The sequence below is a fragment of the Mustela erminea genome, chromosome 4, assembly GCF_009829155.1.
Source record: "Mustela erminea isolate mMusErm1 chromosome 4, mMusErm1.Pri, whole genome shotgun sequence".
NCBI classification, from domain to species: domain Eukaryota; kingdom Metazoa; phylum Chordata; class Mammalia; order Carnivora; family Mustelidae; genus Mustela; species Mustela erminea.
Window position 1 is genome coordinate 52,548,224 of NC_045617.1, and position 25,672 is coordinate 52,573,895.

Genomic DNA, 25,672 nt, shown 5'->3' on the forward strand with positions numbered 1-25,672 from the left:
GGAACAAGTCAGGGTCTGAATCTTCTGCTCCAGAAACTGCTGCTCACGCTTAAACATTGAGTCCCAGGTGTTGTTCCTGGAATGACATGACAAATGCCTTGTGGCCCCAGAGCTATTTGTCACAGGAGGCCAGAATAGACCTGGAGCATGTACACAGCTCCTTACTACCTGCCCCCATACTAAAGACCAGGTCCCCCACGCCTAAACTCCTAGCTCTCCTCTGGTAAGCCTGTGGTGGGGGTGGCAGTGGAGAAACAGAAACTTATTACTCAGGCTCCCTCACCCTAACCTCTACGGAGACCCTCACTCTGTCCTTGCCCTCACTGAGTCTTTTAAAAACAACCGACTAAAGGCCTGCTCTGTCTGCTCTCATCAGGCCCCATGGTATGTGACCACAGAAGAAGTAAAAGAAAATTGGCCTACCGAGGAGCTAGTAATCCAGTAGGAAAGATAGAAACTAAGTAAATCAATAATACAGTATCATCCACTCTTTGCCCATTGTGTGTCCAGCACTTATTAGTTATTCCTTATAGGAGCCTCAAATTATAAGTATTGTTGTCCCTTTTTGGCTAAGGAGATCAGATTCAGAGATCATATTGCTTATGGCTAAGCAATAAACTCCAGGCCTTAATAAGGAGAAAGTAGCAGAACCAATATTTAAACTCAAGCCTACACAGCTACCTCCTCACCCAAAAACTGGCCTACCTTCATCACTGCAGTTATCATATACTCAGGGGATGAAAACTATTTTTAACATTGGTGCAAGAAAATATGACTTGGGAGGTAAAACAGTCTGCTGGAAAAAGAAATCCATGATGCGTTTCAAAGCCCGGTGTAAGTGATTTGGGGATTATCTGTGCATCACTGCCTTAGTCCTTGGCATAGATAATGTAGAGTCAGCAGTAATTTTAGATACAGTGACAATGCAGTTGCATGTCGATGAGTTTAGAGAATGAAGAGAGGCGCTCAAGTCAATTAAACAAACTTTGCTGAGTCCCTACTATGGGACTGATGATGGTCTCCTAGGTATTGAGAGGAAGGAGATGAAGATGAGTCAATAAGCCATGGTTCCTGAGCCCAAAGAGCATAATCTCAGGGAGGAAGACATCATGCAGCTCACAGACTGTTTTATGGGACCTAGTGCATTAAATTCTAGAGTAATAGGGAGAAGAAATCATTGAACCTGACTTAAGGGCTCTACGGATGCTTTTCAATTGAGAATATGTTTGGGGTGCCTGGGTGACTCGGTCAGTTAGGCATCTGTCTTTGGCTCAGGTCCTGATCTCAGGGTCCTAGGACTGAGCCCCACATCAGTCTCCCTGCTCAGCTGGGAGCCTGCTTCTCCCCCTGCTTATGCTCTCTGCTCTCTCTCTCCATCTCTCTCATTCTCTCTCTCTTTCTCTCCATCCCTTGTTCTCTCTCTCTGTCTCTCTCTCAAATAAATAATAACAACCTTTTAAAAAATAGAGAATGCGTTTGTGCCGGCTTTGAAAGATGGGGGCGTGGGCAGTCAATAAACAGAAGGTAGAAGTTGCATCTTGGGCTAAAGGGGAAATAAGTTATAGAAGTCTGAATGAGGTACATGTTGTATTTGAGGAGAGATAAGCCTTGGTTTAGTGAAATTAGAGGATACAATATTGGCCAAGGAGGTAATGATGGCAGGAAGAATAAATGATAAAGTACTTGGGGAATGGAGAAGGTAGATTGCAGAGGGTCTTAAATGCCATTCTAAAGAACTGGAGCTTCTTCAATGGGCAGTGCCGCCCAGCAAGGGACTTTTAGTGAAGAACAACAGATATGGAATGATTACCTTGGAAATAAAAATGTGGTCAAGGAGACATCTCCTCCTTTTCCTCCTGCCCCAACATATCCCTCCCCCAAATTTCTCCTTCCTTTCCTCATGCACACCTAGAAAACCATTTCAGCAATGTAAAAAGGGAGATGGGAGGAGTACACCTGCCATGGGAATAAGAACATGGTGGAAACGAAATGTTTCCCCACTTACTAAATAAGTGGGGAGAGTGAGATAAGGAGGCTGAGTGCAAATTTCCAGAATCTTTATATTTAAAGTAGAGTGCAGACAAGAATAAGATGGATTAAACAAGACTGAGAAAGTGGTCCTTGAGATAGAAGAAGAACCAGGGAAAAAGGCAGGCAAACCCTGGAAGAGGAACGGAAAATGCCACTGGATTTGGAGAGAGCCAAGAGGCAACCCCCTGGAGAAAACTGTCCCTCCTAGACAAATCCAGAGGCAGAAGCCAGACTGTAGTGGGTCAGGAGTCATTGAGTATAACAATTGTAAAATATTCTGATAATATGCCTCATTAGCAAGGTCAGACTAATTAAGAAATAAATCTATAATCTAACCTATTAGAGTCTGATTGTACCATGTTACTTAGTTACAGCAGCCATTTTGATTTTAATAATTCCTTGAACATTATATTTTCCAAATCATTTTGTTCAACTCAGAAAATATGATAGTTATTCTGTGTGTATAAATAAAAACACTGTAGCCAAAAATGTTTCTTCCAAGTACCACCTTAAAGTTATTTCATATTCTATTTAAAGTAACCATTAAAGCAGGTCTGAACTACCCAATTGCAGCTTTTTAAATTTTTCTATTTTTTTTTTTTTTAAGAGAGAGAGAAAGAGAGTGTGCAAGGTGGGGAGGGGCGTAGGGAGAGGGAGAGGGAGAAAGAGAATCTTAGGCAGGCTCCACTGAGATCATGACCTGAGCCAAAATCAAGAGTCAGATGTTTAAACAACTGAGCCATCAAGGCACCCCCCGCCCCACAATTGCAGCTTTTAAATAAATACCAAAACACTTTCCTCTGGGTTTCAGAAATAACTAAGAACAAAGAGTTTGGCCTCAATAGTTGCTTCAATTTTGCATTTTCATGTTTTTCCCCAAACTCATCAGAAGTATTTAGGCTTTTTCAGTTAGGTAAGATCTGACCCAGTAGAGCCTGAAGAGTGTCTCATAAATTTCTTTCCTTCTGCAGATGCAAAAGGTATTTAAGAAACTTCCAGGATTCAAAGAAATCCATGTGCTAGGATTTAGGTAAGTAAGAGAACCGGGCTCTTCTCAATTTTTAAATTACTTTCTCCCTGTCCATTTTAAAAGTAGTGTCATGAGGATTATAAGGTTCCTTTCCCCCAAGTTGTTTAGCCCTGCCAGATCCTGAAAACTGAATACATTTGAGATAAAGGAACTGTCTAATTAGAACATGACTCTAGGTGATTTTTTAAGGGGTAACACAGAAGCTGTATTCCCTCCTCCCTCTGGAGGCAGAAACACTGCTCTCTGCAGAGAGCTCATCTGCTGTCTCTGGCAATGTTATTAACAAACCTCTTAGGAGAACACCTCAGTAGGGACAGGTCAAAAGAAGTAGCAATTAGTTACCTTAGAGCCTGATTGCCTGGTTCCCTGTTGAATGCCAAATATCATCATCATTGAAACAAATCAGTGTGACCCTAGGGAATCAGGTGAAACTAAAAAAAGTAGTACCTTTGGGGATAAGGGAGTTGAAGGAATGGGGTAGAAAGGGACAGAAGTGGAAGGAATACCTCCCAAAATACAGCTTTTATTATCATTTTGATGTCTAAACTGTAGTAATGCATTACCACACAAAAATTATTAAATTACAATTTTAAATAAAGGAAATGAAATTAAAGAATAGTGCCATGCTAAAGCAGGGCTGACTTGTGTTTCCATGGCTTCCCCACAAGCAGGCCTATATCCATGAGCATCCCAACACTCTAATCTGGGTGGGTACTGTGATTTTTGGCAAGCAGTTTTACATCCTCTTTCTAAGTTCTCACTCAAAACGTCTACAGGCAGGGTCCTAATGTGATATTTTTTTCGAATGTGCCACAAGGTGTATGTCAACCCTGGTGTGTCAGAATGAGATTCCCTGCCCCAACGGTAATTCATAAAGTGAGAAGAGAAGGCCGCCCCCAGAATACTTCCTGGCCCCTCCACTGTCTCTTGTCTTAAAGCCAGGTGCCCAGAGCAAGTTTCCACACTCACGAGGAATAGCTTCTGGGTGAGCTCCACCGGTTCTTTCCTTTCAAAGCTCTCAGGCCCCTCTGATTTGTCTGACTCCAGGGGAAGAAAGTATTGGAAAGTGAAAGTTATAAAAGATGAAACCCTTAATATGTACCACAGCAGTCTCATTTTTCTTTATTTCACGATGCTGCTCCACAATATTCCATGTGAAATCAGATGGATTAGAAAGAAATAAAAGGTGATAGTAGAATATTCTGCATACGTGGCAAGGTCTTCTGGACAAGCCACTGTGCTAAGAGCAGATGTTTCATTTTCAAGCTGAAGGAAATGATACGAACCGTCCTCCTGGTGAATGTTCAATTTGCTCATTATGCCCTCCCTTCAAATAAATGAAAAACTAATAATAAAAAAAATCTATTTCGGAAGAAAATGAAAATGTTAGGATGATGAAATTTCACAAGGTAAAAAAAGGTGTAGCCCCTGAAGCTGCATCTTTCCCGTGTGTTTGTCTCTGTAAGACTTTATCCTTATTTCTGCCAAAGATGCTTATAAAGTAAATTTGACCGTATATTTCTAATGATTTCCGTTATGGAATGAATACTGAGTCCCCCAGAAAACATTTTGACCCTGAATACTATAAACAATATGTTTATGAGTATGACCCTGAATACTATAAACAATATGTTTTATCGTATCTAACAATGCTCAGAATGTTGTAAAGTAAACTTAGTGCAAAGGAAATTGCTTTCTCATGGAGCCAGATCCCCTAAAACACTATGAATCTCCTGATACTGTCTTTATTTCAGCTCATTTGTATAAAACCTGATCTATAATTTAATAAGTACATTTTTATTAGGGACCTCGTCTGAGTCTCCCAACACAACCGGGAAGTTGGAAGGACATCTAATATTAACACAATTATAAGGACGAACAGAAAAAGATCCACTTTAAATTCTGCTTTATTACTTACAGCAAATATGGGAAACTATTAACAATCATTTAATCTGGTTGGAGGGTCTTTCAAGGACTAGTTCATAAATGTCCATAGCAGCTTTATTTGAAGTAGCTGAGGACTAGAAGCAACCTAAAAGTCCATCAACAGAGCAACAGATAACACAAACTGTGGACTATTGTTACCATAGACAACTCCTCAGCAGAGGGAGGAGCTAATAGAATACACAACAATATGGGTTCATCTCAGAATAACTATGTTGAGTGAAGGAAGCCAGAAGGAAAGGAGTATATTATGGTTCCATTTGTATGTAACTCTAGAACACACAAACTAATCTATAATGATAGAAAACAGATCAGTAGTTTCTTGTGGGGGTTGACACAGAAAGGATAGGAGGGAAGGGTTTCAAAGGGGCATGAGTAAACCTTTGGGAGGAATTAATTTGACTGTGGTAATGATTGCACAGTGTATAGGGTCAAACTTAGATCAAACTGTACACCTTCAACATTTGCAGTTGGTTTCATGACAATTATATTTCAGTGCAGTATACATATTTTTTTTAATGAGCAGAACTAGGTTCTCAAGGAGCCCCGCTTCTCTCCAAACTACAAGCCGCTGCTGAAAGAAGCATGAGGCAAGCCCTAAATGAATGTCTAGTCAGTACAGAAGTCCCTCCCACAGAGCAGCCCCAATGAAAAAGTCATAGATTCTCCCCTGCTTCCGCAGAAGGAAAGTCATAGTGAAGTCTATTTCAGTCATATATTATCAAGGTATGAAAGTTAAACGAATTCATACTCCAGGCAGAAAGAGCAGCAACACAAATTCCATCACATGCGTAGAATGTCTTTGTCAACAAATATCATCTGAAATGTGAAAAGAGGAAGCTGAATATAGCTTCTAAACCAAATTCATGTAGATGCCCAGAGGAGTCCAGAATACTCGCCAGTTTAATGACCAAATGGCCTCTTTTGAGGCTTGAGCAGGTAGTGGCATAGCAAATGGACTCAAACTTGAAGTCAGGCAGGACAGGGTTTGAATCCTGGCTCTGCCACCTTCCAGCTAACAACTTCCCCCTGTGTGTGTGTTCCTTTCTCTGGAGAATGGAGATGTGTTGTTGAAAAGATTAAATGAAGGTGCATGTAAACATCCTGGTGCAGACCACCCACTCAGTAAACAGGTGTTTATTTTTCTTGCAACCATGATGAATTGCACCATTCCCTCAAGGCTTAATGATTAAATAATTTGAAACCAGTCAACAAAACACCAGTTCCAGTGTCCAATCTCAGATAAATTACCTTCAGAATTAAACATTTAATGCTACTCAGAGGGTGAGAAATTCATTTATAAAATACTTTCTTTAAAAACTTCCTGGTACCAGCACTACCCAAAATGTAAGATATATATATTTACCACCTCTTTGGGAAGAATATGAAGAAATCAAAGAGTTTACTTATGTTTTTAAAGAGTTTCTGAAGAGAACCAAAAGTACATGTTGAACACCACATCTGAGACAAATGATGTACTATATGTTGGCTAATTAAATTTAAATTTAAAAATTAAAATAAATAGTATATTTAGTCTTTGAACTTAAGATTGAATCCCAATCAGGAACATCATATAATTCTGTTTACTTCCTAAGATTCATACAGCTCTCAAAATTCCTATCCAAATTCTGATGGCAGTTTATGTATTTCCTTCCAAGCTCTGGGCAAACATGGGAGACAATGGAAAGAAATATCTCTCTCTCTTTCTCTCTCTCTCTCTCTCTCTCTCTCTCTTTTCCTCTCTCTGGTATATGCAGTGATTCAGTAAATGTCTTAATAAATTTCATAAAAATTCTTTCTCCCTTGCATGTTCCCACTGCATATGGTGAAATGAAGACCAAAGAAAGGAAGAGATGGGTAATTTGGACTTTTCTAATGTTTTGAAATATAGTACCTTTTCCCCCACAAATTTATATGCTGATTTTTTAAAAATAATTTTACATACCAAGTCTGGGATAAACTAATGGCTTTTTATTGGTGTGTTATTTAAATGAGAGTAATTGATCAGTTACTCAGTAGTAGAAAAAAGATCAAGTCAAAATGACTACATGAGATAAGTATGTAAATAATGATGTGATCAGTGAAAGTATATTCTCTAAAACTCAGAATCCAATTAGAAAAACATAAAAACACATTTCTGTGCATGTTTTAACAATTTCTTAAATATCATTTGTGATGGGAAGTTGTCTGTCTGAATGCACACTTGTACAACCAGCCAACCTAAGTCTGGAACAAAGCAGAGAAACTAATTTGCTCCTTGGTTCCAAGGTCAGTTTGAATTGGGACAGAGCCACTTTACCTCGGAGAGCTCAGTAATAAGAATCCAGCTTTGGCTTCTCTAATTGACTAGTGAAATAATGAACTGTAGACTCTGACTGATTGTGTGGCCCAAAGAACTGCCAAGCGTACACATTATCAGTTTCTGTGGCTCTAAAACACTTTTGCATCCCTCGGTGTGGATTTATGGCATAAACTAAAAGGTAAAACCTGATCCTAGAGGAAAGAGTTAAAGAGAATCCTATTTCATTTTTATATGCAAAAAGGTATCAAGTCAATAAATATGATAATAAATATGGTTAATTATATACGACTTCCCTTTCTCTTTTCTCACACCTTTCTTCTAAGATGTTATCTTAAAAGCAGCTTGAGGGAAAAAATTATGTTTGATTTAGAATTTTGTTTTTTTATTAAAAAATACTTCTTGAAAGAAGTAGAGGAAAAATAAACTTAAGAATTGAACCTTTGACTTGGTTATAATATGCACATACAACTGTCCCACTGCTGTATCCTATGCTGCTATTTCAGAGACCCTCCTAAAGAAGGCTGTTTGTAGAGAAAAGGACAATTCATCCTTCTTGCTGATGGGCACTTCATGACTTTACCTATAAGGCCACAAAAAACACTGGTGAATAATAACAACTCTTGACAAATAATACTTTTTCATAAAGAATAAAGTCACTTGACTTTATTCTTGACTTGGTTAGCAGCCAGTCTTCAAGCTGGACTTACCACCCGCCCCGCCCTTCCTGTCATTCTAATAACTAAAATACACGTGGATTCTTCTTCCACATTTCAAATTTCTGATAAACATTTAAACTAGTTTTGAAGTGGGATACTCCTTTAAGAGCCTATCAGAAAAGAGGATGAAGCTGTCTGGAATCTTCATAGCACATAATGACTCTCTTTGTAAAGCATGTAACAATGGGTTTGGGTGCATTGTGTCCTCTGCTCTCTACAGTTCAAGCTCCATAGAGACAAGGCTTATGGCCATCTTTAAGAGAGACAGTGAAGAATCAAAAAGCCCCGAGAGTGACCTCCTGTCTTTTGATTCCAACAAAATTGGAAGAGAAGGACCCCCTCACGGAACGATGGAGGAGGACAAGCAACCAGAAATCTCTCTCACAGATTTAGACCTCAAAAAGCTGATCAGCAAAGCACTAGAGGAAGACAAATCCTTGGATGTGGAAACAATCCAGTTCATTGATGGTCAGTTGGTGATTTCGTAGTTTTAGTTTTATCCGCATTCTGACAGCAACATTAGGAGGTGTCATTTCCACTTGGGCTTTATAGAATCAGTCATTTCTGTGACAGGCACCTCATGAATGGAATCACTTCTCTTTCCTCACTCCAACCTGGGTCTCATTTGGTGAGCCATTGGTGCTACTTCATAACAAGAATAGGTCTAGGAGAAGCCCAGAGTTTCCATTCAGTAGTTAGCCACAGTTACCCAGTGGAGTCCAGGTAGAAAGAAGCACCTGTGGACAGTTCTGTTCCACTGGCATGACCCAAACAGATTCCTTCACCTAGTAAATTGGTTGAGTCCAAGAAGGAAACAGATGGCCATTCAAATTGGGACAGCGTGAGAGTTTGATGAAGGAGTTATTTATAAAGTTTTTCCTAATACACAAAAGAACAGGACAGTTCTCTGGTGCCAGAAGCAGCAAGGCCCCATTACTACCTCAAGGCGTGAAGGGTTTACCTAATGATCTAAGCCTTCCCAAGGCCAGAGGGCAAAAAGCCATTGATATAGTCCATATAAGTCAACCTCTGAGGGCAGAGAATAGCAGGCAGTCTAAAAAAATTAACAAGATCATCAGGCACATTCAGGATTCTCAGAGGGTACCTGGAGGGACCCATAAACCTAGAATTCCTCATTATGCCCAGCACTCTTTTTTTTTTTTTAATTTTTTTTTTTAATTTGACAGAGAGAGATCACAAGTAGGCAGAAAGGCAGGCAGAGAGAGAGAGAGGAGGAAGCAGGCTCCCTGCTGAGCAGAGAGCCCGAGGCGGGACTCGATCCCAGGACCCTGAGATCATGACCTGAGCCGAAGGCAGCGTCCCAACCCACTGAGCCACCCAGGCGCCCATATGCCCAGCACTCTTAACAGAATAGGTGGACACTAGAAATTCTATTTTAGTATGACACAACATGAAACTGGCATTCTCCGCCAGTTCTATTTCTCTGGTTTAGGTAGTCAAACTCAACACTGGAAAACATCAAAAGGTTTCTGAGGACAAGATGCAGGGCAAGAGAATCTCCTAGGCAAGAGAAGATGAGCTTCAGACTCATCTTAGAGACCATCTGGTACTCTGGTTTGTCTCTGTTCAACCTTCTGGGATATTCTGAGAATCAGGTTTCTAGGTGGTCTGCAAGTGGTCTTTGGTTCTAGTGCTTATTCTAGGTATTTCTTTTTGTTAGCTTTATTATATCTTCATCCCCACTGGCCTAGCCAATCTATATGCCTGCCTGATCCAAATCTATACAATTAAACTAAGTACCATAAAAATCTACTTTGATAACTGTTCTTATCACATAAACATACAAGATGTACCCTTTGCATCTGTCCTCCAATATATCATTCACATCAATGACCATTAGTTTATGTGATGCTAATTTATTAATGATTTGCTATACCAGCCCTTAAAAACTGATTATTGCCACATCTTTCAACCCTGACTGTTTTAGTGTCCAACCACAAAAGAAAAAAAAGAAAGAAATACTCAAACCTTGTGATTTTTCACCTGCAGAATTTTGGGGGTCATTGCCAGGCACCGATCCTGACTTCCAGTCAGTGCTGCCTACACTCCTTGCTGATATCACAAAGGTAAGTGAGTTTGTTGTTCTTTTGTTCTTCAAGTAGGAACAAAGTCTCAAAAGCTTGCATCAAAAAAAAAAAAAAATCAATTTAAAGACTGAACAGAGCAAAATCTTCTTTGCAATGCAAATTATAATTTTTTTCTGTCTTACAGGCAGTACTTTGTTGCCCACTTCCAGTTTCTGTGTTAAAAAAAATATGATACAACTTGCATTTCAAATATCCTAAAACTCAAAAATTTTCTTCAATGTTGTTAGATCTTTGTTTCAATTAGTGTCAAGATTTGCTTTTTTGATAAAAGAAACACATGTTCATGAACTGAAAAGAATACTTAAAGCAGAATATATAATTTAATATTGACTTTTGGAAATAAATATAAACATAAGCATACTTTATAAGCATGTTCTTAAGTCTTAAGGCCTTACCTGTATTTATTTATGAGGGTTTAATGTATTCAAAATAAAATAATAAATTCTGTAATAATTTTTATATTTCATTTAAAGCTATGTCTGCTTAATTTATGCCAAAAGTTGTCAATGGGATATTCATAACTGGAAGTGCTGACTAAGCTCTATTCCTTCTTTAAATGAAGGAATTCATAAATTCAAACATGGTAGAAAATTCAAAGTATTTCAGCTATTAATTAACCCTACCCAGGCAAACTCAGTTAGCCAATAGGTCAATTAATCATATTTTGCCACTTTATCAATGCATGTCTTCCTTCCATGACAAACTTCTGTATCAGAACCTATATCAGAATCCACAGTAGGAAAAAAGACGAATCCATAGTAGATTCAAGTCAACTACAAAATGATTTGCTTAACTTTAAATAAAAGAGAAAAGCACAGAGTGTAGCCCTTCTCATACAGGGAGATGTCACTTCTCAACATGTCTTTCTCAATTCATTCTTCAGGATGCTACTTTGAGTCCAGAACTTCCTTTTGGTCAATCCAGGCTTGAGACAGTGGACAGAACAGGACACAGTGTACCTGGTGAGTTTTTTACCACAAAGTCTTTGTTAGCTAATTACATCCTCTATGAGGACTCTATGACACCACCTCAAAGACTAGTGGTAAAGTCATTCTCAAGTCAGAAGGTCTCCTCACGCCTGCATTTCTGACTGAAGAGCAATCCATTGAAGCACCCTCTTCTGAAGAAGAGGCTACCTTCAGTGTCCTTCCCCCTCCCTGGGCCCTAGGCCCACAGAGAGCACTGATCCCCCTTTCCTGATGGATCTGGTGAAAGAAGCTGAAACCAAAGCAGTACCAACTGCTGCACACACAGAGCAGCCTTCTCTTCCAGGCTTCAAAACTGAGAGTCCATCAGGACAAGGTAAGTCATAAGGGATAAGGGGCTACGGCAACACAGTACTGGCCTTTACAGTCAGTATATGTATTGTTTGCCATATACAGGCTGACCATTCATACCATCTGTTCTGCTACATATGTTTCTTTGGTGCCTATTAGCTCATGTATAATTGAAAAGTAAGGATGTCAGTAAACATTGGAATCCTCTAGGTTCACTTTTGAATTTCCAAAACCGTTCATTTTTGAGGCAATAGAGTTCAACTTTATCACAGTTAAAAAGGAATTTTAGCAATTTATGAAGAATTTAAGAAAAAAATTAAAATTCTGCAGCAGTCTTTTTTTTAGTGCAAAAAGAAGCTGATTTAGTGGCTTCTAGAGCCCCTTATGCTTCCCACTTTGTATAGCTTTCTGGTGAAGCTATACATAATAATGTCTTTTAGGAAACAGAAACCCCAGGATATAAGGCTGATAAGGAGGAACCGTGATTCTAAATGCAAATGACACAGGAGATTTGTTATAGCTGATTTCTTTTAATTTTTAAAATTTTTTTAAATTTATTTTTTAAATTCAGGTATAATTAAAATACAGTATTATATTAGTTTCAAGTGTACAATATAATGATTCAACAATTCTATACATTTCTCAGTGTTCATCAAGATAAATGTACTCTTAATGCCCATTATCAATTTCACCCATCCCCCCCACGCACCTTCCATTTGCTAACCAACAGTTTTCCCTCTGTGTTTAAGAGCCTATTTTTTTTGTTTCTCTTTTTTCCTTTGTTCATTTGCTGTTTCTTAAATTCCACATATTTATCTTTCTCTGATTTATTTCAATTAGCATTATACACTCTAGGTCCAAATATGTTATTGCAAATAGCAATATTTCATTCTTTTTAATGACTGAGTAACATTCCACTATATGTATATACCATATCTTCTTTATCCATTCATCTATCTATGAACAACTGAGTTGCTTCCATATCTTGGCTATTGTAAATAATGCTGCAATAAACGTGAGGGTACATGTATCTTTTCAAAATTAGTGTTTCTGTTTTCTTTGGGTAAATACACAGTAGTTGAATTATAGAATTATATGGTAATTCTGTTTTTAATTTTTTGAGGAAACTAGTATTTTACACAGTGGCTGCACTAATTTGCATACCCACCAACAGTGCCAAAGGTTTCTTTTTCTCCACATCTTCTCCGACACTTTTATTTCTTGTGTTTTTCTTTTAATTTATTTTTTATTTATTTTCAGCATAACAGTATTCATTACTTTTGCACCACACCCAGTGCTCCATGCAATCCGTGCCCTCTATAATACCCACCACCTGGTACCCCGACCTCCCACCCCCAGCCCCTTCAAAACCCTCAGATTGTTTTTCAGAGTCCATAGTCTCTCATGGTTCATCTCCCCTTCCAATTTCCCCCAACTCCCTTCTCCTCTCTATCTCCCCATGTCCTCCATGCTATTTGTTATGCTCCACAAATAAGTGAAACCATATGATAATTGACTCTCTCTGTTTGACTTATTTCACTCAGCATAATCTCTTCCAGTCCCGTCCATGTTGCTACAAAAGTTGGGTATTCATCCTTTCTGATGGAGGCATAATACTCCATAGTGTATATGGACCACATCTTCCTTATCCATTCGTCCGTTGAAGGGCATCTTGGTTCTTTCCACAGTTAGGCGACTGTGGCCATTGCTGCTATAAACATTGGGGTATAGATGGCCCTTCTATTCACTACATCTGTATCTTTGGGGTAAATACCCAGGAGTGCAATTGCAGGGTCATAGGGAAGTTCTATTTTTAATTTCTTGAGGAATCTCCACACTGTTCTCCAAAGAGGCTGCACCAACTTGTATTCCCACCAACAGTGGAAGAGGGTTCCCCTTTCTCCACATCCCCTCCAACACATGTTGTTTCCTGTCTTGCTAATTTTGGCCATTCTAACTGGTGTAAGGTGATATCTCAATGTGGTTTTAATTTGAATCTCCCTGATGACTAGTAATGATGAACATTTTTTCATGTGTCTGATAGCCATTTGTATGTCTTCATTGGAGAAGTGTCTGTTCATATCTTCTGCCCATTTCTTGTGTTTTTTATTTTAACCATTCTGACAGGTAGCCAGGTGATATCTCATGGTGGTTTTAATTTGCATTTCCCTCATCATTATTGGCATTGAGCGACTTCAAATGTATCTGTTTGCCATCTATATGTCTTCTTTGGAAAAATATCTATTCAGGTCAGCTGTCCATTTTTTAGTTGGATTATTTGTTTTTTTTGGTGTTGAGTTGTATAAATTCTTTATGTATGTTGCATATAACCCCCATGGGATATATCATTTGCAAATATCTTCTCCCTTTCAATAGGTTGCTTTTTTGTTTTGTTGATGCTTTCCTTTGTTGTATAAAAGTTTTTTATTTTGGTATGCTCTCAATAGCTTAATTTTGCTTTTATTTCTACAACTGTTGTCAAATTACTATGTTATGGTTGATTGTTACTGTTTTAGGTAGGGCTCTCTTTACAAAATTCTACAGGTTTTGAGTGGTCTATTTCACTACTACCTTCCTCATAAACCTTGTGTGCAATTAGTATGCAATTTTATGGAATACAAGTTTTTTTCTCAAATACATATTGGCACAAAAGCAGAACCACCCATAAAGATTATGTTTGGCTTACCTGATTACCAGTGAATAAATTTTAACTGCATGATACAGTTACCTATTTTTGCACTACAAACCATCCCCAAAGTTTGTGGCTTAAAACATTGATCATTTATTTTGCCCTTAAGTCTGAGATTTGGGCAGGGATCAGTGAGGACAGTCTTTCTCTGCCACATGTTGTGTCACCTAGAGTATCTCAAGCTAACAGGTTTTGAACATCTTTTTTTATTCATATGGCTGGCAATTCAGTACTCAACCATAGCTGTTGGTTGGTGGAGCTGGGGTGCAGAGGCTCATTTCTATTCTATCTAGGTCTCTTTAACAGGGCTACTTGGGCATCCTTAAAGCATGGCAGCATAGGTTTAAAGAGTCAGTATTGCAGGAGTCAGAAAGTGGAAGCTGCCAATCTCTTAACAGCTTGGAAACAGTGTCAATTCCTCACATCCTAATGGCTAGACAGCCAGAGATCATCTCAGTTCAGGAAGAGGAAACATAGACCTTATCTCTAGATAGAAGAAGTATCAAAAATTTTATGGCCATTTATAATCCACTACAATCCACATCAACCACTATTTTGACTTTCAAATTATTTGAAAGTTGGTTGTAGGGGTGCCTGGGTGGCTCAACTGGTTAATGGTTTGACTCGATTTTGACTCAAGTCATGATCTCAGGATACTGGGATGGAGCCCCACATTGGGCTCAACACTCAGTGGGGAATCTGATTGAGGATTTCTCTCCCTCTCTCTCTGCCCCTCTCCATGCCCTCACTCTCTCTCTTTCTCACACTCACTAAAATAAACAAATAAATCTTTGGAAAAAATTTTAAAAATAAAAACAAAAATAAGTGGGCTGTATAATACAAAACCTTTATGGTAAAGTTGTTGATAGCAAATGCTCAGTGGATTCCTTTCTTTCATTATGATATCATAAAACCTTATTAAAGATCAGTATTTCAGGTAGGTTAATAAAAATGATTCTATATCATGATGAGTGCATTATTGTGTTTTCAAAATTGCTTTACTGTTCTCATATATTTATACATTCCTTTCACTCAAGATTGTATTTTAGAATACTAAAGCTGAAAGGAATCTTAGACATAATCTGGTTAAGCTACTGTGTTTCATGGGTAAGAAAATCAAGGCTAGCAATGTGAAGTGTCTTGCTCAAGGTCACACCGTAGCTGGTTGCAAAGCTGACACCATGTCAGTTTTCCTCCACCCACTGTTATATTTGGCTTACCTACCCCACCATTAAAAAAATTCCCTCAAACTTGCTTTGCCTTCAAACCACAGCTTCTTTTCTCTCTGTTTTACAACGCTATAGATTTTTTTTTTAAGTTTCACAAAGGTTTCACCTCTAACCATACATTACAGGGACACAATTTTCAAAAAAATCACAAATGGGATCCTAATTAATCAATTTAGCAGCCTCATTTCCATCTTTATTTTACTTGATGTTTCTAGCAAAGGTTCCTGTCAACCACTCCCTTCTTGAAATTCCTTCTTCATCTGGCTTCCACAAAATCACTTCTTGATTCCTCTCATATTTCCTGACTCCTCCTCTTCAATCTCCTGCACTGGAGCTTATTGTTAGTTTTTATTTATAATTTGTTTATTAAAATCCTACCTCATTCAAAAAAAAATTATGATGATTTACAGACATGTAGGAAATACAAAAAGATTTTAGAGAATTAGAAAAATAGAAGAAAAGATAAAGCAAAAAATGTCAGATGACTCTTGAAGTAATAAAACAATTTTGGAACTAGATAGAGGTGGTATTTGCACAACATTGTAAATTTACTAATTCATAATTACTGAATCATGCATTTTAAAATTTTATGTTATGTTTCAGCTCAAGAGTTTGCTTTTTTAAATCAAATGACTCTAGGGAAAATTGTGTACAAAATAAACATTATACAGTTCTTTAAGTTTGCTTTGGGTAACTTGTGAATTTGCCTCTGAGTTTCTTAGCACTTTGCTTCACTGGAGAGGCATAAGGAATGCTAAAGCCTAGTTCATTACAGCAGTTCTATGAAGGGCTAGGTTCTGACAGTCTGCCTTAATTCAAGGATTGATTTTAGAGTATCCAGAGGAATGAATGTATTGCATAACTTTTAGTCAATGTTCCATAAATAAAAATTATATCTCATAACTCAGCTTTTGATTAGTATTGACCAAGAAGCACTGCATTTACTGACATGGGCCTAGAGTGCAAATATTCTGTTACCAATTAAAGGCAGACCCACATGCTTTCATAATCAGCCCAGCTGGGAAGAGAAATGCCATATCTTAATGAAAAATGAAGACCCTAACTAGTAAGTGTCCTAATAAAAAGGCCTTCTATTTATACACATGGAAATGGGGGGAGGGGAACACAGGCATTCTAGACAAGACCAAAGCTTCCCTCTCTCAAAACACAGTTCTGCGTCTCCCCCATGCACAGGTAAAATGACAACCAGGACTCCAAACTTCCTACACCATGGTATTACTGAGGTAAATTTAGCCTGGAAAATTTTTAAGGTTAGTGTCACCAAACACCCACCAACCCATTAAAATCTCAATAAAGCACTCATAGAAATCTCTCAGTTTAAGCAGTTTGACTTAGTAGTTAATCCCTTGAGATAAAGTACTTGCAAAATATACCTCTAGAACGCTAAATGAATTGGTATTTTGTATAAAATTCTGAGATCTTCTATTATTAACATTTTGGGGAGGTAGTTGATCCTAAGCCGTTCGTTCTTACAGAGCCAATTAACTGTTAAGATCACTCCTATTTCATAAAGTGAGAGTCATAAAATATTGGAGAAACTCAACACCCTGTCTTCCTCATAACATGAATCCATCTTGTTCAAAAATTTTATCAATTTTTTTGTGGTTTGATTTGTTTTAGGTGTGTATTGACAACAATACATCTTTCTTTTCCCTCATTAGAATGATGATCTGATCTATCAAAAGAGAACCTCTTGGGGCACCTGGGTGGCTCAGTGGGTTAAGCCTTTGCCTTTTGACTCAGGTCACAATTTCAGGGCCCTGGGATCAATCCCTGCATTGGGTTCTCTACTCAGCAGGGAGCCTGCTTCACCCTCCCTCTCTGACTGCCTTTCTGCCTACTTGTGATCTCTCTCTCTCCCTCTGTCAAATAAATAAATAAATAAAATCTTTAAAAAAAGAGAGAGAGAGAGAACCTCTTTAGTGTTCTCTCTTCCAAATTACAGGCTATTTTCACTTGCTGGACATTTCATTTAAGTCGCAAGCCAGATCTCCTAATAAATTGCAATATTTTAAGTGGTGAAAAAGCAAACGTCAGGCAAAGCTATTCTTCTATTGGACATTGTTTTGTCATTTATTCCCCTGTATTTAGTCTGAGTTCTCCAGAGAAACAGAACCAATAAGAAATTTATACCTATTTCTGATTTTTTTTTTTTTTTTTGAGAGGAAGGGGGATTGAGAGAGAGAGAAGGAGAGAGAAAAGGAGGCTCAGGAGAGGGAGAATCCCAAGCAGGGTCCGTGCCCCAGCACAGAGCTTGACCGCAGGACCTAATCCCACAGCCCTGAGATCTCCACCTGAGACCACCACCTGAGTTGGACACTGAACTGACTGAGCCATCCAGGCATCCCTATCTATATCTGATTTAATATTAGGAATTGGCTTATGTGGCTATGGAGGCTGAGAAGTCCCAGGATGTACAGTCAGCAAGCTGGAGACCCACAAGAGCCAATGGTATAATTTCCAGTCTAAGTCCAAAGGCAGAAAAACCAATGTCCCAGCTCAAACACAGTCAAGCAAAGAGAAATCTCCCTTACTTAGCTTTTTGTTCTATTCATGTCTCCAACTGATTAGATGAGGCCCATATTAGGGAAGGCAATCTGCAATTTACTCCATCTACCTATTCAAATGTTAAATGCATCTGGAAGTACCCTTACAACCACATCAGCTTTAACCAAATATCTGGGCACCCCATGGCCCAGTCAAGCTGACACATCCCATCTAGGTAATACATTAAAATCAACTCACTTTTCCAAATTTTCTTAATCTCACCTCAGCATTTGACTCCATTGAAAGGAAGCAGTGAGATGATCTAAACTGAATGAACGCAATAGAACTCAATAGAGAGAGCTGCTAATGTTTCATGAGGTTAAGGACTCATTCCATCTCTATTTTTGCAGTATCATCAGTGTGCAGCCAGATGCTTGGCATCTACTAGGCAAGCAATTAACATATGTTGAGTAATTGAAGGAACAAAAGAATGAATTTGTATCATAATACCTCCATGAAAGTCAGAGTTCATAAGAATAATTTGATTATTTCCCTTTTTGCCCTACCTACTAAGAAGTTCAGAGAGAACCAATTCAGTGATCCAGAAACAGTAGGTGCTATCTCTTCTGGTCACACCACCCATCACTGCCAAAATACGTCATCCATATTCACGTTTGTGACTTTGCACCATGCCTATAATACCCTTCCTTTCCTTTTGCCTAATGACCTCCTACTCGTGCTTTAAATTCTAGCTAATGTGCCAACTCCTCAGTGAAGCTTTCCCCAACCGCTCCCTGAAAAAACTCATAATTACCATCTGTTTCCTGACTTCATATATACCACCATCAAACATTTACCACTCTGTACTGAAATTATTACTATGCATGTCTGGTAACCCTTTAAAACTGAATTCCTAAAATAAAAGAACACGTTTAAAAAAAAACAAAAACCAAAACAAAACAAAACCTCCTGCACTAAACACAGTGTGTGGCACATGATTAGGGTTTCATAATTATTTGTTACTATTGTCAACCTTAATGAGTCTACCACTGTAGTAAGTCTCAGACTGCAAACTTCTGGAAGGTGCACCCCACCCTGTGTCAGTCCTTCTGCAGCTAGAGACAGACAGCCTCACGTGGAAGGTGATACAAGGTGCTGTTCCTCACTGGTAAATACCTTAATCAAAATAAGAGTGCTGAAGAACTTTCATCAGCTCCTCCACACTTGATACATTAACTTCCACACTGATTAATGTGTAGTCATGAAGTGAAAAAAATATGCCATCGGCCATTCTGCTAACCAAAAACTTTTCATATCCTAACTTAACCATGAAGTCCTGGCAAAGGCATTATTTAAATTGTTCCACTTTAGGATGAAAGGACAATAGAAAGACTTGGAAAGATTTCTAAGAAAAACTCACCTGAACTTTAAATTACTGCGGTCAATATTTTTGCCTTTTCTTCTTTGAACTTTAAATTGAGGCTCAAACAGTAAGTTTCCCTAATAGGAATAGGTTGCTAATAAAAATTGTTCAGAGAGGTCTATGAGGAAAATAGCGTCTGAAGGAAGGAAGGAATAGCCACTCGGCTGAGGCTTGCAGTTACACTTGGGCTGTAGATCCGATCTTCACAATGCCCAGAGAAAGAGGAAGAGTGAATTGAAGTCCGTCCAACTCTCTAATTTGGTCATTCTAAACTTCACCTAGATGTCAGGTGAGATAGTGCTGTCCTTCAGAATTTAAGTTTGGGAAATTCAGGGCCATGACCCAAATTTCAGCAATTCCCAAGAAGATCTGTGCTCTGACTTTCCGCCCCCACGTGGAACTTCCCTGCTGCACCATGGTCAGCCCCTATTCTCTCAAAACCCCCTCAGTGACCATTCTTTTTCTAGACTCTTCCCGATTCTATTATGATCCTACTTTTTATGCAGAACAGTGTTCTGTTTAATCTCTTTCTAACATTATACTGAACCAAGACCATGTTTCTAAGATAAATTCTGCCAATCCTGCAAGGGCAAAAAGCAGGTAGAAGCAGTTGTCATTAGAAATCGCAACTTTCCCTTCCTTCCACCCTCATAGTCCTTCCCTTAAACACATTCACGTAGATATTTAGAGGATGGTCGGTACCAGGCATCTTGCAGTAACCCGTGGCAACTTTATCTCACCTTAACACCACCGTTTCTTCTTCTTCCCTTCCCAGGGGAGCTCTCTTTTTCCTCCATTTCACTGAAGTCCACTCTCTGGTTTTGGCACTGGTACACATTGACTTTTTTCCAAGGGCTCCATCTAGATTCCCTGCACATCTTTAGATGAGAGACTGGTCCATCACAGGTGAATTGCAGCAGCACTGCAGGCCACAGATCCAAGCAAACCCGCCTTGGGCCAGTAAACCACAGAGTAAAAAAGATTTCAACAAGTTCATTTAGCTAGTAGTGGCTCTCTGGGATCCTGTGCTTATTTTATTCATTCAACAAATATTTATGTTGTGCTTATTAGATATGGAGATAAAATAGTGGATTACGCATACACTCCATGACTGGCAAGGTTTGAGTCTCCCACAAAATAGAGCCTGAGATAAGGATTTGATTATAAGGGGGTATTTTGGAGATGATCCCAAGAAAACCAGTAAAGGAACAGGAAACTAAAACAGGAAAGGGAGGGAAACCAATACAGCCCATTAGTTTTGTGACCACTGGAGTTCCTCTGTGAAGTGCTGGTGAATGTTTAACAACAAATCCAAAATAAAAAACAAAGCAGTGTGATACATAAGCATACAAAAGTTTAGTATAAAATTTGGCTGATACAAAGGATATGGGGTGCACAATTCATAATATATATATTCTTTATTTTCAATTCTATATAGTCAATTGATTTTCCTAAGGAAATAATATGTAAACGGATCTGAATGACAGGAAGACAAAAACAAGGATTGGCGAGGAATGGTGAAGAGTGTTTTGGGCAGAGGCGAGTAGGGAAAGCTGGAAGATGCATGGCATATTGAAGGAAAGTGAAGAAAGCCAGCGTAGCTAGAGCACAAGGAGTCAAAGAGAGTTAGAAAACAGAGAAGCTCTAGGGGCGCCTGGGTGGCAAGTGGGGTAAAAGCCTCTGCCTTTGGCTCACGTCATGATCCTGGGATTGGGCCCTGCATCGGGCTCTCTGATAGGCAGGGAGTCTGCTTCCCCTTCTCTCTGTCTCTCTGCCTGCCTCTCTGCCCACTTGTGATCTGTCTGTCAAATAAATAAATAAAATCTTTAAAAAAAAAAAAAAAGGCAGTGAAGCTCTAGAAACGTAGAGTTTGATAAGCCCTGTTAATACCATTAAATGTTTTAAGCAAAGGAGTGACATATCAAATTTGAGCTTAAATAGATCTCACTGCTTGTGGAAAATTGGCTGGAGGTGGGAAAATGCAAGCAATCAATTAGAAGAGTCTTAACAACAATCTGGACTACGAATATTGATAGCTTGGTCTAGAGTGATAGAAGGGGAGATGAACAAACGTGAATTGATTCAGTGGTATTTAAGAGGCAAAATCATTATGAAGAATTCTGAAGCCATAAGCAGGTTCAGCAAGAAAGCCTGATCTGATTAATGAGCAATGTCTGTTATAGGCTCATCAGTGGGAAGTAGTAATACACGTGTCTGCAGAGTCTGTAACAGGCTGGTGAACTGGTTTTGGCCATGCCTCTCAGATATCCAGATATTTCCTCCCTGTTAGCACTTTATTGTCATCTGACTGGTGAGTACATTCTTGGAGATGTCAACATGTGTTGGTTCTCAGATCCTTGACATGGTCACTTTTATCACTTACATTCATTTTTGTTGGCTTAAATTTACTTAATAAGAAAGATGGATGAGGATCCATTATTATTGATCAATCAAATGCTTTTGATTGATCTGTCCAGTATTTTACAGAGAAGAGGCCCACAAATATAAAGAACTGAGTTGCATATATAAGTAAATATAACAATTCAGGAGGACTCTGGAATTCTTTTTATGACTGTTCCAGGAAGCTACTTCCATGATTACTTTAAATCTACAGAGCTAGTAACACCTATGAGGACTTGATCCCTTATACATCCCAATTTAGAGGTTCTATTCTAACAACCCAGTAATGTTTGGTTTTTAGTTTTTTAATTTCAGTGTTTGGCATCTGTCCTATTTTTCACTTTTGGTTTAGAATCTGCATTCTATCCCTTCTCATTTCTTGGAGTGGCCACTAGCAAACTGCAGTTGTGTTTGTATTTTACTCAGTGGAGCTGAAATGTCAGCTCCTCACTCGTGCCAGAAAACCAGCATGCAGCAGCTCTTGGCTCAGCAAGAGGTGTGCCCCACACCACAGAGCACGACAGCCTCTTCACAGATTATCTGGACACCAGCTCCATTCTGTTTCCTTTCGCACTTGGCGGCACTCAAACAATGAGAACAAACTTGTTGGGCTCTGGTTCCTGGATCATCCCTCAGTGGAAGACAGCTATAATGACAAGGAGAATGTCTACATGAATAAGCCCTTAAATGAATTTCAAAAGTAAGCCATTATGACAATTTTAACAGAAATCTTAAGGGCGCTAGCGTGGCTCAGTGGGTTAAGCGTCTGACTCTTGGTTTTGGCTCAGGTCGTGACCTCGGGGTCACGAAATCAAGCCCCACTTCCGGGCTTGCGCTCATTAGGGAGTCGCCTGGGACTCTCTCTTCCTCTCCTGCTGCCCTTCCCCTCCCCCATGCTCACTCACTGTCTCTAAAATAAACAAATAAATCTTAAAAAAAAAAAAAAAAAGAGATCTTAACCTAAAAACCTATCACTCCATTATTACATGTAGATAATAGATAAAGTTTTCAGAAAGAAGGTAAGACAAAACGGGGAGAGAGATTAAGGTGATACTGCTTGGGGAAAATATTGGAAGAAATACTTCACCCTCAATAATGCAATCCCATCTTTAGGATAAGAATGCACTGTCCTGGGGCGCCTGGGTGGCTCTGCTGGTTAAACGTCCGCCTTTGGCTCAGGTCATGATCTCAGAGGCCTGAAATCGAGCCCCGAATTTGGCTCCCTCCTCATCTGGGAGCCTGCTTCTCTCTCTCCCGTTCCTCCTGCTTGTGGACGCTCTCTTTCTCCCCCTCCTCTCTCTCTTTCTCCTCTCCCTGTCAAATAAATAAACAAAATCTTTAAAAAAAAAAAAAAAAAAGAATGCATTGTCACATGCATCTGCAGTGTTTCCAAGGCCTAGATTTGGGAGTAAATTAAAATTTCATGTTGGAGAACTCTTATTTACAACAGTATCAGCCTGATGTTCAACAAGCAGAGAGAACAGCTCTGAAAAAGAAAATTCAGTTCACACTAGACTACAGTGCACTTTCCATGTATATTTTTTTGAAAATTTTTTTAATTTTTTTCAGTGTTCCAAGATTCACTGTTTATGCACCACACCCAGTGCACCATGCAATACATGCCCTCCTTAATACCCACCACCAGGCTCATCCATGGATCTCCATTATTCAAGACCTACACATATGAAATAGAAACAATGTAAGATTTATGCATAAGAGAGAAACACTACTTAAAATTATTTTCTAGACAAAGCATATGTGTCTGTCTTAGGTCATAGGGGAAGAAAATCCATGAGAAGCAGAAGCAACAAACAAGGCACACATGGAGCTGTAAGTGGGTCCCAAAGGGAGCATAGCACTTTGCCAAAGAAAAGGGAGATGACCCTCAGATAGAATAAGTTTCATGAGAAGAAAAAGCAGAGGCTGGAGTATGATTCAGAGAAGAATACGGAGAAATAAGTAGATAAAGGATTTGTATAAGCTGGGCTTAAAGTTAGAAAAAGAGTTTCTTCTGAGTTTTCAGGAAATGAATGATGAAATGAGGCTTAGGAAAGTTAGTCTGGCCACAGCTTTGGTGGCTGAAAGTAGGACAGTGCGGGATTTTGTCCCATATCTGATATAACGTTCTGGAGCCATGGATGAGGGTAGAAGCAGAGGAAGAGAGGAGGAAACAGAGATATGGAAGATTTTATTTTAAAAAATGAAATAAAGTTTAAATGTAAAATAAAATAATATAAGATACGATAAACCAGGGACTAATTTAGATAATGATGGATGGAGGAGAAGGACGGGTTGAAGGATTTGGACCACCATCGGGTTTAACACCCTATCGTCATCCATGTTATGCACAAGATACCAAATTTCTTCCCACCCTAGAAGTTAAAGCCTAATGGAACACAATAACAATATGTTCTCTCTGCGTGTTTGTCAGTATCTCTCTTCCTCCCCCTCCTTCCCTCCTTCTCTTTCTATCTTGGAAAAATCAGTACAAGTCAGACAATAGGAGTTTTCTAATATGTATTAGGAACCCCCCACTTAAGTGATCAGAATTTTACATAGAGGTAAGTCAAATGCTCAGTATGTGTATTAGTCCATATTCTCCAGAGAGACAGAACCAATAGGGTGTGTGTGTGTGTGTGTGTGTGTGTGTGTGTGTGTGTGTGTGTAGAGAGAGAGAGAGTTATTTTAAGGAATTGGTTTATGCAGTTGTGGAGACTGGCAAATCTGAATCTATAAGATAGATGGGCAAACTAGAGACTCAGGGAAGAAGTCTGCCTACAGAATTTCCATTTCCTCTGGGCAGAACTTTTTTGTTGTTGTTTTTGTTTTTTGTTTTTTGAATTAAGGATTTCAACTGGTTTAATGAAGCCCACACACAATATACAGGAAAACCTGCTTTACACAGAGTCTATGAATTGAAATGTTCATTTCACCTAAAAAAAATAAATAAATAACTTCACAGAAACATCTAGAATAATGTTTGACCAAATATCTGGATACCATGCCTAGCCCACTTGACACATAAAATTAACTATCACAGTATCTCTTGAATGGTTCTGCATTGTAGGTGTAAAAACAAAACAAAAAAAATAGAGAATGCTTTATACATTAGATCTGCAGGGGGAAAAAAAAAATGCAAAGCCAGAACTAGAACAGGCAGAATCCAGTCATAATCAGACAATTTATCTGGTACAAAGAGAAAACAGGGTGGCCTCATGGCAGGCCCTTAGTCATAATGTAAAAGATGTATGTCATTAGTGATAATAGGTAGTCAGTATTTGTGGAACTGGAAGGAACCCAAGGTAGAAACAGCAGCAAAAAATACACACCCAATAGCTAGAAAGAGAGCTGTCTAGAAGAAAGCCATGACAAATGAGGTACAGGGTGACAAGGCTAGATGGACATAATGGCATCTAACTGATTCCATAGTCATCCATTACCACCATTTATCACTTCCCAACTTACTGGGATATGATGCATTTATAGCTACAAGGATCTTTATCTTGTATACCTTTATCTTGATTCACACGAGGTTATGCAATTAAGGAGAGAAGCCAAGTAATTTTGCCCCTCTTTTCTCTAATTTTACAAATACTATAAGGTTCCAGTCATGGCCTCATAGTGATGGCCAAAATGATTTGAGTAACCAGGAGCAAACAAGGTCACTTTTGAGACTGTGGGGAAGGAACGTCACTTTGGGTCCTATTGTGAAGAATCACAGGTTTATAATATGATCAGCACTTTAATCAAAGAAGCAACTCTTACATTGAAGAAAAGTGACATCTTAGCAATCCTAAAGTAGAAACACAACAGCATTTGTAAGGGGATTGGAGGGTATGGATGGAAACTCTCACAAATAGTTTCTTTTCATTTTTAAGGGTTTTTTTTTTTAATTTATTTTATTTATTTGAGAGAGAGAGAGAGAGAACAGATGCTTAACCAACTGAGACACCCAGGCGCCCTGATTTAGTTTTTAAGATGAAACTGCTTTTCTAAAATTGTCAGTAGATTACAA

General features: G+C 38.8%; 1 protein-coding gene and 1 long non-coding RNA gene across 3 annotated transcripts in view; one reads left to right on the forward strand and one right to left on the reverse strand.

The window, feature by feature from the left end:
• The window catches only part of IMPG1 (interphotoreceptor matrix proteoglycan 1), a 125,274-nt gene that overhangs the window by 46,484 nt on the left and 53,118 nt on the right, over positions 1–25,672 (forward strand). For both annotated transcript variants that reach the window (XM_032339233.1, XM_032339234.1), the window contains 5 exons: positions 3,003–3,061; positions 6,842–6,862; positions 8,244–8,491; positions 10,034–10,110; positions 11,015–11,093. In XM_032339233.1, the coding sequence (XP_032195124.1) occupies positions 3,003–3,061; positions 6,842–6,862; positions 8,244–8,491; positions 10,034–10,110; positions 11,015–11,093 (484 nt within the window). The remainder of the gene's footprint in view (positions 1–3,002; positions 3,062–6,841; positions 6,863–8,243; positions 8,492–10,033; positions 10,111–11,014; positions 11,094–25,672) is intronic.
• Positions 1–25,672, reverse strand: part of LOC116588326 — a 66,972-nt gene that overhangs the window by 1,248 nt on the left and 40,052 nt on the right. The gene's annotated exons all lie outside the window — the stretch shown is intronic.